General features: G+C 54.1%; 1 protein-coding gene across 5 annotated transcripts in view; it reads right to left on the bottom strand.

The window, feature by feature from the left end:
- Positions 1-2,182: 2,182 nt before the first annotated feature.
- Positions 2,183-13,685, bottom strand: part of CLCN6 (chloride voltage-gated channel 6) — a 30,088-nt gene continuing 18,585 nt past the window's right edge. For 2 of the 5 annotated variants that reach the window (XM_029227915.1, XM_029227916.1), the window contains 10 exons: positions 13,226-13,352; positions 12,811-12,964; positions 12,498-12,657; positions 12,301-12,407; positions 11,106-11,292; positions 10,155-10,312; positions 9,849-10,005; positions 8,140-8,247; positions 7,870-7,995; positions 2,183-5,119 (listed from right to left, as the gene is read on the bottom strand). In XM_029227915.1, coding sequence (XP_029083748.1) covers positions 5,039-5,119; positions 7,870-7,995; positions 8,140-8,247; positions 9,849-10,005; positions 10,155-10,312; positions 11,106-11,292; positions 12,301-12,407; positions 12,498-12,657; positions 12,811-12,964; positions 13,226-13,352 — 1,365 coding nt within the window. In that variant the 3' untranslated portion in view covers positions 2,183-5,038. Of the gene's footprint in view, positions 5,120-7,869; positions 7,996-8,139; positions 8,248-9,752; positions 10,031-10,154; positions 10,313-11,105; positions 11,293-12,300; positions 12,408-12,497; positions 12,658-12,810; positions 12,965-13,225; positions 13,353-13,685 lie in introns of those variants that run through there. The other 3 variants (XR_003794368.1, XM_029227917.1, XM_029227918.1) reach the window with 3 other exon arrangements.

A 13,685-nucleotide genomic window follows, 5' to 3' on the forward strand; every position in this document is an offset into this window, starting at 1 on the left:
TGTGTGTGTGTGTGTGTGTGTGTGTGTGTGTGTGTGTGTGTGTGTGTAGGGGGTCGGGTCTCAAACCACAGCTTTCAACTTGCTCTCACTCATACTGCAGCCTCACCATGGATCCTGAAAAAGCCCCTGGAGACCAAAAGGGCATTTATCTTTATATTCAGATTTGCTCACATTCAGGGCACTTATTTATTGAAAAGAAAACTTACAAACATCTGGGCTTTTCTTCTGGTTACATCGAACGTAGCTTGTACTCAATATGACACTTTTTGTACACTTAGTGTTTTTTCGTTACTGTTATTATTTTTTTTTAGAGGCACGTATGTAAAATGAGGGCACTAACTCTTCTCTGACACCTTTTGAGAGGTAGTGCGCCAGCTGAGTGAATTGTACTTTTAATCTGAAGAAGAGTAGGCAGGATATTTGGGTTTAAAAGCTGAGCAAAGTGAAGAAAGAAAATGTTTGCTGTGCTGACAAACTTCAAGTTTCTGTGACTTTTGGGCACTAAATTTAAAAATTAGCCATTGGCTTTCCCAAATTCAGGTCCAAGGTGTTTGGACTTGTAGGTTTTACTAAGGTGGGAGCCACTGGAGAAGTTTTTTTGTATCTGCTTCTGAAAAGGGTGCTGCCCAAAGCAGAAAGTACCAGGCCCTGAGTTCACCTGCAACATGAAGCAGTGCTCTGACCAATTTTCCCAGCCGTTACCCCGACACCACGCTCTCCTAATCAGATTCTACGACACTTCTCCGACAACCCTCCACCTTCGCTTCCCCACGTCCTTATTCATGCTGCTCCTTCCACCTAGAATGCCCTCTACCCAGAGCCCATGAGACCGTTTTGCTCATTTCTCAAGGCTCATTGCGAATGCCACTTCTTCCCTGAAGCCTTCCCTGACACCACATGCCCAGGACAAATCGAGCTCTTCACTGGCAGCATTTTTATAACTATCGTATAGCTATTATCATAGACCACAATTTGTCTGGGTATGCAACTGCGTCTGTGTCCCTGAACTGCAAGCTCCTGGAGGGTCAATGCCCCTTCAGCAGCCCGGGCAGCACGTGGCACGTTGGGTGCTCTATAAATGTCGGTCAAATTCTCCTGGTCTGGTACAGAAATTGAGAAAAGAGGAAATAAATTAGCAACGTGCTCCTTGTAGAGGGAAGGGGAGGCCAGGAGTGAATTGATGGTTAGAGAGGGAGGTGGGGAAAGAACAGTAAGGTAACCACTTCTCATAGAGATGTTCCTTACGTGGACTCTGAACGCAGAGGGTGGAAAGCCAAGAACAGAGGACTAACAAGGACCAGGAGGGTGGAGAGCAAGGAAGAAGGGTCTGTCCAAAGCCGGCTCCTGAGGTCCGGCACTGGGGGAGCGGGAGCTGCTGAGAGGAGAGGAGTGGGGACCTGGGCTCACTGCCAAGGTGTCGCAGTGACACAGCGGGTGCTCGCCAATGGAATTCACTGAACGTGCCAAATACCCAAACGCACAAGAGACGCCCCTGGAACTCAGAGGACCCTCAGGGATGGGTGGACGGCGGGGGGGGGGGGGGGGGGGGGAATGGGGGGAAGGGGGGATGGGCGGAGGGACCTGAGCCGACTGAGACCGTTTGCCACTGTGGAGTGGCAACTCGAGGCAGAACTGGAGACCAAGAAAATCACGTTTCCGGCGAAACAAAATGTGAGCAAAGAGCCATGACAGGTGGCAGCGACGGAAGCTGGCTGCAAGGGCTAAACACCCTCAGCCCCAGCACCAGGTCCATTTGTTCTGGTTGGACATCAGGGAGATCTGCCTGTGGGGCAGCCTCCTAAACGCAACACCAACAGGAACCGAATGGCTTCTCCACCGACTGCTGCGGGAAGGAATGGCTGGAAGGACAGGTGGCTTTATAGGAGGAAAGGACCTGTAAACTAGGCCCAACAGCATCGATGTGAAGGGGGAACAGGAGACGGGGAACACCGGTGGCTTTTGCTAAGATCCTCAGGACTAAACTGGTTCTTATACTAAGGTGGTAAGTGGCCCCCTGCGATGAAGAGTCCTGCTGGGAGAGCTACAGAAAAAGACCTGAGACTATAAACCCCCTCTCCAGCTGTGCAATTTTTACATATTAGAAAGAGAGAGGGAGTGAAATGAAAACCAAGTGTGTACCACTCTAAAGGAAGTGCACGGTGGAGACAAGAGGATGATGGAGATGAAGACATTTTATTCTGACATGTTACAGTTATAGTGAGAACTTCCAAGTTCCAAGAGTTCAAATAAGAATAGAATTTTACAAATTAAAAAAAATACAATTTATATACACAGTAGAATTAGCTAACATTACCATATAAACAAACAGTGCAAACAGAAAGAAGAAAGCTGCTACTGTTGAAATGACCAAGGTCCACGAGCCGTGGGGCAATACTGCACATCAATACTGCAGGCCTGGGAGGGCGCTGCTGGCCTTTCCGAAGGCTTTCTTGTCCCCCCAGGGCCGTGTCAGTGCGTGATTTTGCATCAGAAATGTCATATGGTCAGCTGGGTCAAGTATACAAGTGTCCATTCCTGTCCGGAACTGTTAGTTAAACAAGGTCACAAGCAAATCGTCCCCCAGAGCACAAAGGTCCCCCAGTCGGGTGGGGACTCTTGGCCCCCTCCCCCATCACCTCGGCCAGGGAAGCAGGAAACCATCTCTAGCCAACCCCAGCCCCAGCCCCCGAGGGTTTCTGTTTATCCAGGTGCCAGGTTCACTGGGAGGTGATCAGGCTGGCAACAGGCGGGACGTTGAGATACAGATTTCTAACTAACAGAAATCAGAGGAGGGAGGCTTACAGTTATTTTGTTACAAGTGGAGCCCCGCTTGTCTCTGGGCTTGTCTGGAAAGGGCAAGATGCCAGGAGAGGACAGGAAACAACGTGCCTTCCCAGAGGGGCTGGGTTTGGGTCCTCCTTGGTGGCCGTCCAGTCCGTTCTGGGGGATGGAGGCGTTTGCTCTCTGCCGTCTATCTCTGGGCTACACTGAAGGGAACAAAATATCTGGTGACTTAAACACGACGTGATGTGCAGGAGGCATAAATCCCGACACCACTCACCCAGGGTGTCCAGGAGGCCAGCAGCCTGCGACCCCGCCCTCTGGAGGTGGGAGATCCTCAAGCAGGACCTCAGTGCTACCAGTTTCAGGAGAGGAAAGGAGAGGGAAGAGGAAAGCAGGTTCCTGGTATGGGCGGTCATGCCACTCGCCTGACTTGGGCATCGGTTTGCTTCTCAATGAAAGAAATAATGCGGTCAAGTTCCAAATGCTGCCTTAAAATACTGGCAGCTGGTTGAACGCAATCACATTTAGAAGGGCTTGCCCTTTTGGTCCTTGTGATTTCCCGAACTACTTACTGGGAGTTTCATCTGTGTTTCATAAGTCAAGTGCACCCAAGGAAGTTGAAAATTTTATAGGTTCAAGTAATCTTGGTCAAAGAGATTAAGAAAATGGAGGAATGGAGGGGCCAGAGTCATTGGCAATGATGCTGACGCAGCCCCCCGGCGTAGGTGGTTGTTCCCTAGAGTGGGTGGAGCGCAAGACCTGAGCCAGCGAAGCCGGGCAGACACCCACTCCCCAGGCTTAAAGGCGGCAACAGAAGTCCGGAGGCTGAGGGGAGAGAACTGCGTTGCTGAGGCCTGGCACTGACGTCCTCAGGCAAATTCCATGATTAAAAAACAAACAAACAAACAAACAACTAACGTAATGCAAATGAATGCCACCTTGACCCTCAGAGCACATCTGCCACATGGTTGCACGATGGGCCTAAGATGTTGCTAAACATGTAGAGAGAGCACAAGAGGAAAGTAAGCGCAAATGCCTTTGGGTGCCTGTTCAGAGAGGACCAACCAGCCCAAAGGGAAACTAAGTCACTGAAAGAGAGAGGGAGGCGTCCTCCGCTTGATGTTAAAACCCCGGGGCACGTGCTGGCAGGAGCCGCCTCCCTCTCCCCGCTGTTAACCCCTCGTGAAGTTCCCACCGCTGAGCCTCCCGGTGGGCTGGGGATGGCCAGCAGGCGGCCAGAGAGAAGCGCTCGCTAAGGGCAGACACCCCTTCCTCGAATAAACGTCTGCTGTGCGGTCACACTCTGGCGTTTTAAGCCACATCGCGCACCTGTGAGTGCACCTGGCTCAGGACTCACTCCTTTCCATCCTCTGAACAACTGCCCCATTGCCCAGAGTCAAATGAAGCAGTCTTATCTAGGGGTGATGCCAAGATCCTCTGGGCTGGGGTTGCTTCACCAGGAAGATGCAGGTAAAACTTAAGGACGTTTAGTAATTCCATGGAGAAGAGAAGGACCAGGGTAAAAACGTGGCACTCGGAGACCACGGGTAATTTGGAAAATGGAGAGAAAGCCGAAATGCTCAAACCTAGGGCAGATCAGGAGCTATTAGCGGGATTTGAATGCTTTGTGCTTCTAGGGTTCTAGATTCACAGCACAGCAGCGAGACCAGAGCACCAGCTCACACCCAGAAGCAGAACCTCCCTCAAAATGAACTGCTGAAGATGTCAACTTAAGAGTCCCAGTGAAGGCGGGCCTCCCTGAAACAGGCGTAGTTTCCTCAGGGCCCAATTCCTCAATTTAGTAATTGACTGAATTCTGCAACTGGCATTCCACCCAGTGCTTGCCTCGGTCTAGGTCCCTCCCATGATGGTTTAAGGCAACAGCTGGGTTCCCTAGGAAAGGAGCAAAGAGGTGGTGGGGAACCTGCTCCGAGCGCCCCCGCCAGTGGGTGAGGCCCGACTTCCCTTCTGGTCCTGGTGCTAGCGGGAAGGAGGGGCTGGGGCCTGTGCCAGCACTGGATCGGGGGGCGCAGGGGGCAGGAAACGGGAAGACACTGGCTGAGGTCACACAAGTCCAGACCCTGATGGCTTGACACCACCCCCAGGAGCTCTGACGGCAAAGTGTTCGATGATTGTGGGCTTTCCAAGCCAGCGGGCGACTGGGAATCTTCCTGGCCAGCCATGGCGGCGGAGCCCGAGCTGCAGCTCCCGGAGAGGACGGGCTGGCACGCGGCGGCGAGGCCGAGCCGGGCCGTCATAGGGTCTGGTAGTGCTGCCGCAGCCGTGCCTGCAGAAACTCACGTGTCAGGTTGTGCCGTGTGATGACCCCAACGATCTAGGACAAAGCAAAAACAGACCCAAGTCACCTGCAGAGTGAACCCCACTGGGACGAGAACATGAGGGACAGGAGTGGACAGGGCTTGCCCGGCCCGTCTCAATAAACGGCAGGGCCAGAATCAGGTCCTGGAAGGACGGGGACAGGCCTGACAACGTGATCAAGACACTCATTTCAAAGGCCACCTAGGGCTTCCCTGGTGGTGCAGTGGTTGAGAGTCCGCCTGCCAATGCAGGGGACACGGGTTCGAGCCCTGGTCTGGGAAGATCCCACATGCCACGGAGCAGCTAGGCCCGTGAGTCACAACTACTGAGCCTGCGCGTCTGGAGCTTGTGCTCCGCAACGAGAGGCCGCGACAGTGAGAGGCCCCGCGCACCACGACGAAGAGCGGCCCCAGCTCGCCGCAACTACAGAAAGCCCTCTCACAGAAACGAAGACCCAACACACCCCAAAATAAATAAATAAGTAAATTTATTTAAAAAAAAAAAGGCCACCTAATTTCTAGATGGGAACGAGATAAAGACACAACTCGCGATCGCAAGCTGGAGGCCAGTGGGATGAATTCAGCTCCAAACGGTTTTAGTCGGGCCGGCTAGAATCTGAACGTGAATGTCTTTTTAAACAGGGCCCACGCTCTCTAGCTTCTCAGCCACCACACGCAGCCTGCCTGGTGTGCCTGTGCAAGACGCAGAGCCCAGGGAAGGCTTCTGAGTGGCGGTGACCCCTGCTCCAGCTCAGAAATACCACCTTTCAGAGCTACCTGAGTCACTGTGATATTGGGATTTATAATAACACATATTTGGACTTTGTCCTAGTTCCTGGCACAAAGCTCTTAAAACTCTTGGCATTTCCTAAGTGATGAGTAATAAGGGTGTCTTATTATTCCTAACAAGCCCCTTTCAACCACCCCAGCGTTTATGTTAATGAAGTAACTTTTAGAAAGCCCTTAAGGATGGAGGCTGGTTTCCCAGGGAACCAAGTGTGTGACTGGAAGATTGGAACTTTCATTCTCACCACCCCGTAGCTGTGGGAGGGGAGGGCTGGAGGTTGAATCGAGCACCAGTGGCCAATGATGTAATCAATCATGCCTATGTCATGAAGCCTCTATTAAAATCCCTGAGCTACAGGGTCTGGAGAACATCCAGGCTGGTGAACACGTGAGGTGCTAGGCGGTGCCAGAGAGGATGCAGAGTTGGGCACCCCTTCCCCATCCCACATCCCTTGCCCGGTGTACCTCCTCCATCCGGCCATTCCGGGGTTACTAAATTATTGTTTACTATAAAGGGATATAAGTAACTGTTTTCCGGAGTTCTGTGAGCAGGGGGTCATGGGAACCTCCTATTTACAGCCAGTCAGTCAGGAGCACAGGTGACAACCTGGACTTTCCGTTGATAACTGAAGTGGGGGGGAAGGCGGGCGTGATGAACAGTCTTGTGGGGCTGAGCCCTCAATCCGAGGGACCCGACGCCACCCCCAGCAGACAGCGCCAGGGCTGAGTTGAGTTTAGGACGCCCAGCTGGTACCCAGAGAACCAGAGAACTGCTTTGTGTGGGGAACACCCGGCCTCCTCCGCCAAGCCAGTGACAGAAGCACAGCAGAGCGTGAGAGTCCAGAGAACCAGAGTTCTCCCTAAAAGGGTATTTTCCACAGCCATCGCAGTGACTCACAGCTGTCACTGAGGTGGGTGTCCCACACCATAAACTGCGTTAGAACTGTCAGCGTGTTTCAAGGAACACGATTTGACTCCCTGCCACTAAATCCGCGTAAGGACACGCCGTGCCGTCCGAGGGCCTGCTGTGACCCTCACTTTGGAGAGGCGTCACTTCCTGGAGGGCAACGAGGCGACACCCACCGAAAGCCTCAAACAGGTGACCGTTAATGGTGAAATTTGACTAGATATTGCACAACAGAGGACAACTGAATGAGTGACCGGACTGCCACGCGACGGAATGCTCCCGAGCTGTCAAAGTATCCCAAGTGAACACTTTCTGCTGTGGAAAGTCATTTCCTATAGATTAACTGAAAAATTAAGGTATTAAACAGGATAAATAGTGTTAACATCTTCACTATACCTTGACATATAAAACCTCTATGTCTAGACACAGAGGAAAAAAACAAGATATACTTCGAAAAGTTAACATGGCTGCCTCTACAGAGATCAGGGTTTGGCATTTCTTTTTCCTGCCTATCTATATTTTCATATTTTCCTACAAACACCGATGTTTGTGGAATAAGAAAAACAATGGAGTTCTAAGAAAGAGAAAACAATGGAAAAATCTGTAGCAATAATTACTAGGTATTTTACTTCTCAAAACTCTCCAAGTATTTTGTCTGAAACTCCCTCATTTACTGCTACAAATTCCCATAACGAGGGGGAACTGACCCCCTCCTCAAGGAGGCGCCATCAGGTCAAGGGTGAAGAGGAAGGTTTCAGGACAGAGACAAGGCCCTAAGCGCTTCTGGGCCTCAGAAGGGAAGACCAGTGAGACGCTGGCGACATCTGCCGGCCACACAGGAGACGGCGTAGAAGAAACACCCAGGAGGCAAAGGGGAAGGTTCCCGAAGCTACCGCAGTCTCCCCCTCCACTCCTGGGCCCCTCACCCCCGGTGGGGAGCCACAGAGCAGGTCGGGTCTGAGAAGCCTCCCTGCAGGATTCTGCTGCTCCTTCCTGGGTGAGAGCAGCACTGCCCTTAGAGGGTCCCTTTCAGAAGATGCGGCCGCTGGCACACGCGCCCTTACGCTTGCTCACCTCTCCCACCGCGTTCACCACGGGCAAGTGCCGCAGGCCCATCGTTCTGAACAGGTTGAAAACTTGGGAGACGTGGGTGTTGGGGGAAACAGTGAAGGGCGCGGGGTTCATGTACGGGGTGACGTCCTGCAGAGGAGACAACACAGGGGACCTGTGGCCTGGCCTGCCCGGCCAGGATCAGATGCCAACCGTGCAGACGAGCAGCGGTCCACGCAGGACAGGCCCTCGGCCTCCGTGCCTGGCCCCATCCCCAAGGGAAGCCCGTCTCACCACGATCATGCGCGGGTTCAGCAGGGTCAGGTCCAGGTCGTGGATGTCAGGGTACCGCGGGTAATCCTCGGCCATCTCAGCGTAGGAGAGGCGCGGCTGGCTGGCGCTCTGCAACCCCAACCGAGACAGTCCTCGCACCGAACGCGGCAACTGGCAGGGTCACCTTTAGAGACCCCCTCCCTCTGCGTCTGAGAGCGGGGCAGGGCAGAGCAGGGGCCAGAGCAGGCGCTGCACAGCCAGCTCTCCGCCAATTCCCAGCTGTGTCTCCCTGGGCCAGTCCCCTAATCTCTCTGAACTTCCCTTTCATCTGTAAAGCAGACCTGAGCTATTCTAGAGTTTCAACGAGAAAAGTGCTAACTAATAGTAGCTGTGTGGGGTGACTTGTGTCACCCCAAAAGATACGTCCGAGTCCTAACACCTGGTACCTGTGAATGTGGCCTCATTGGAAACAAGGCCTTTGTGGACGGAATCAAGACGAGGTCATATTGGAGTAGGGTGGGCTCTAAACCCAATGACTGCTGTCCTTATGAGAGAGGAGAGGACACACAGGGAGAGAGTGGGTGACGAGGAGGGAGATGTGAGTGGGGAGCCTCCAGTCGAGGCAGGCCGAGGACTGCTGGCACCCACCACAAACGAGGAAGGCGCCTCCGGAGGAAGCACGGCTCTGCCAACACCTGCGTCTTGTCCTGTGGCCTGAGAACTCTGAAAGGATACCCTGCTGTTGTTTGAAGTCACCCAGTTTGCGGCGACTGGAAATGGCAGCCACAGGAGACTCACACAGGAGCTTCGCGACTCCTCCTGCATTCTGAGTCTTCTGGACTTTCCCTCAGCTCTCACTGCTGCTGACCGTCAGCGGGCAGCTGGGCCGCCACTACCAGCTCTCGAGCGGGGCACAGGAAGCACAGGTGCTAGTCACTGCCCTGCCCCGCTCTCCTCCCCTTAACTCCCCTCTGCACACAGCCCTCCCCGTCCACCGCTGACTCGGGCCAGCTCTGGCGGCTCCTACGTGCAGGCAAGGCCCTGTGTAGTCTGGCCCACTTCATGCCTCCAAATTCCCTGTCTCCTGTGCTCCGCACGTGACCTTTCCCCCATTCCAGCAGGGCTGGGCCTCCCCACAGGACACACCCCCAAGCCTGAGCCTCTCCACCCATGGCCTTTTCTGTCCTGCCCACGCGAGCTGCTCTTCTGCAGGCCAGTGAGACCACGAGTGACCTCAGCTGGCTGCCCACAGGCAAGACCCAAAGCAGGAGAGTCAGTTTGGAAACTAGTCCTCTGGGTGACTTTTTCAGGCTCCATCTGAAGGGGTCAAGTGTGTCCCAGGTCGCTATAGGGACCACTTTGAACACAGCCCACCCATGCCTGCTATCTCGACAAAAACCAAAGAGAAAAAAGAAAACTACAGGGGAATCGATGAGAAGAAGGGTATTTCTCTGGATGACACATGTAACAAAGCTCATTCACGGCAGACATTAAAGGCAGAAACGATATTAAGAGCCCACCGGCCAGAAGGACACTCAGCCCCGGGTGAGGAGACTACGGGAAGAGGCGCCGGAGGGCAACTCACAGCCCTGCTCGGGCTCAGCGCAGGGACCCTGCCTGCATCGGGGGCCACGCGGCCACACACACCGCTGGACGGCAGGTGCACGGACTGTGCTCCTGCCACCCTCATGCCTTCCAGAATCCTGGTGGGGACAAGAAAGGAGACTCACCGACTGGCTTTCAGAATAACAAACTCCTCGGACGAGCAGGGTGACGAGCTGCGAGCGCAGGATCAGGCCGTGGAAGGTCAGTGGGCGGAAGCGCTCCTCCATGGTCCAGTCTTCGCTTGGGGACTGGTCAGGGTATAGGTTGGGGTAGGGAGTGTATCTGTTATACAGAAACCAGACGCTGCCTAGGACACCCTCAGCAGGATCACTTCCCGTCCACGTCCCCGACCCCCTCCCCCAAGCCCCCCGGGACAGCCCCGGCGGGCGGGCGAGGGGCTGACGGCCCCGCAGGCGGCCGCGCTCCCTCACCTCCGCTCGAGCATCTGCTGCAGGAGGTCCTCCTTCTCGCCCGGGTCCTCGGAGGTCACGTGCTCGTCGCACACGTTCCGCAGCTCGCTGGACGGGTAGGACTTCATGGACTGGCTCCGTCTGCGCTGCTCACCGGCGCGGGTGAGGATGCTGCACTTCTGTGGGTGGGAAGGGCGGCGACGACGGCCAGCTAGCGCGGGCGCGCCAGCACCCACTCAGGTGAGGATGTGGGTGACAGTGCGGGTCAAAAGCACAGGCCTATGCCGGAACTGCAAGAAACCTTCACAGCGGCTCAGGGGCTTGTGATTCAAAGGAGCCTCTTGGAGCTCAAGGTTTTTGCCAGCCCAACACCCCTACTCCTTTGATCTGGGGACAGCATCTCAATGCTCCTACGTCACGTCTTGGCGGTCCTGTCAAATGACGTGGCCCCCAGCCTCCGAAGCCAAGGGTGGGCACGTGACCCAAGTGAGGCAGCGGGACTCTCCCTCAGCGCAGGTGCCTCCTGGTACCTGCAGAGGGGCCACCAGCCACCTGCTCGCCCAGAGTGCACTGCTCCTGGTGCTTCAGCTTTCCTGTCCATCCTGCAGTTTCCAATGGACTCTTTTCTTTCTTAAGTAGGTCACAGTCCATTGTTGGCAACTCAGAACCCTCCCCGATACAACCTGCACCGAATACTCAAGACTGATGTTTAAAACAACAATCTATCCACGTGCTTGCTGCAGTGGGAATGAACACATGTCCTGACGGCCTAACACAGTCCTTACTCACTGCGTAGTCTATACTCACTGTCCAGTCCACACTCACTGTCACGTGCAATGAAAAGAGTGCTGACTTTCACAAGAGCCAACCGGGGCCACCCCATCTACGGGGTGTGACAGGCACGGCATGACTGTGGGCAGCAGGGAACCACTTGTCCATCGCCCACCTCTCCTCCGGGGCCGCTCCCTTTACCTTGTATTTGATGTTGTTACTGATGAGCTGGTTGCCCTTCATGAACTCCTTCTCATTGCCCCGGTTCTCCGTGACCACTGGGAAGGCGTGGTGGACCGTGGTGCGCAGGATGCTGACCAGAGACTGGATGCGGGTGTGCGGGTAGACGTAGGTCAGGTTGGGCTCCATGATGTCGCTGGCTCGCAGTCTGGGGGAAGGAGGGAAGCGGTCCGCACTCACGACAGAGTCCACGGCACCGGGAGCAAGCCATGACGGAGCTGCGCTGCCTCTCCTGCACTGCCTGGACCACCTGGGCCCCTTTTCTGAACCACCTCTAGCAGTTCCTCGAACACACCCGTTCCTTGGTACTTCCGTCCCCTTCGCACATGCTGTTCCCTGTGCCTGGAATGCCCTTCCTTGCTCTGTCAGAAGTGTGGGCCAAGACCCTCAGCTCAATATGAATGTCCCCCCTCCACAAACCTCATCCAGTTGCTCAGGGGTTTGGCCATCGCTCCTCAGCACCCCATGGCACATGCCAGTATCACCACTGAACTGCTAATTATACTGGAATTAAAATGTTTGGGCGTCCCTTTAGACCAGGGATGGCAACTGTCACCCACAGGTCCAATCTGGTCACGCTCGCTCGTTTACATGTTGTCTGTGGCTGCTTCTACACTAAAGCGGCAGGACAGAGAGCACATGGCCTGCAAAGCTGAAAATATTTACTATCTGGCCCTTTCCAGAAGTTGGCTGACCCCTACGTTAGACTTTAAGCGCCTTGCACGATCCCAGACACGGGAGGCCTGAACTATCTGTCGGCTGATGGATAAGCTGGTGATTATGCCCAGAGGAATCACTGCTGATGGGACGACACCTCGCTGGGCACACACGAGGCAGCTAGTTCTCACTCACAGGGCTTGGAGCCTAAATTTAAACACTCAATCATAACACTTCCTATTTAACCAGAATGCCACAGCGGCCGAACCATCCACGAAGCGGCCCTGCCCGCCCCAGTCCCCAGCTGCACGGGGCCGCTCCACCATCCCGAACACACTTGGGTACAGACGTGCTTGCTGTTGGAAGGACCTTGCTGTTGTTACTTACCTTCTTCCAACCCAAGAATCTGAATTACCGTTTCCTACCCAATACAAACGTTCCTAGGCCCTAAAGTCTGTAAATTCTGGAACTAGGACATGAAGAGAAATCCTGGCCTTACTTGTCCATTTCCACCTCCGTCTCCCATTCTAGGAGCGGCACGCCTCGCAGGCCCACGTGGATGTCATAAATGCCCTTATTGAAAAAGTCCCCTGTCCATTTGGCCACCTGAAACACAAAGCAAAGACTTGAAAAGAGGCTGCTGTGGGGGAACGTGGCCCCGAACCTGAAGGAGGCCTAGATGGGGGGCACGCTCACCATCAGGGTGACCATAATGGGGAGGCCGTACGTGATCTCGCTGGTGGACTCAATCAGGATGACCGTGAGACTGATGCTCATACGGACGACCCCGCCCAAGAAAGCCGCAGCACCAATCAGGGCAAAGGTTCCCGAATAGATATGGCCCAATCCAATGTAGCTGGTGAAGAAAGAAACCAAGAACATGCCTTAGAATCATATTGGGGGTGCGGGAGGGAGTTATGATTTGCACACTTGTGCATACGTACTCAAGTGCATGCTCAGGCGCATGCACACACGCACACACACACACACACACACACACACGCAGTACCTTTTGAGAATGTTGGCGACTAAACGTCCAAAAGCAGCTCCACATAGCAGGGAAGGCACAAAAAGGCCGCTTGGAACAGAAATGCCGTAAGTCCAACATGCAAGCACGAAATAGAGGACGAAGAACAACGCCAAAGTGATGGGGCTAAAAGTACCTGCAAAGCCAGAACAGACCGACCTGAGTCCCGCTAAGATGCCTGCCAAGGCCCACCAGACTGCGTTGGCTCCCACCAGGTCCTTCTGCGCCCTGACCGGTTCACCTCCAGCACCGGAGGCAGACACCCCAATCTTGTCTGGGTTGGCATTACCAATGAAAAGCCCTGTTCTCGCTTAGAATGAAGGGCAAGCCTGGCTCTGTCTCACAGAGGAGTAACCATTTGTTTCCTGCCCCAAACCCCACCCTCCCAGATACTCACTATCCTGGTGGAAAAGCTGAAGGATGCCAGACTCCTGGGAGTTGAAAAAGAGTGTGGCCATGTCATTGTAGGTCTCATTGGGACAAAAAAAGGTCTTGATGCTGGAATTCACTTCTTCTGATGTGACCTAAGAAAAAGGAATCAAAAAGTCAAATAAGGGCCCCTGAGTAGGGCATCTGAGACTTCAAGTGGGATGTCTCCAGCGAGGTCGAAAGAGTCTGGTTTGCAAGCTTTACCCGTAAATTAAACAGGCAGCAGAAAAAAGATCGATCCCCAAGAGCAGCCAACCGTGATACGGTATATTCCTTGCGTTTTGAGAAAGAAAGAATCAGGAGGAGGGCCCTGTTCATGCACATTCATAACAAAAACGTAACTACACTTAGGGTTCACCGTGGTCTGGCTCTGCCTCCTCTCCCAGGACTAATTTTGTCAGTGGTACTGCGGGAAGCCTGGCCCCAGA

This window comes from Monodon monoceros, unplaced genomic scaffold (assembly GCF_005190385.1).
Source record: "Monodon monoceros isolate NGI ecotype Baffin Bay Population unplaced genomic scaffold, NGI_Narwhal_1 Super_Scaffold_18, whole genome shotgun sequence".
Classification (NCBI taxonomy): Eukaryota; Metazoa; Chordata; class Mammalia; order Artiodactyla; family Monodontidae; genus Monodon; species Monodon monoceros.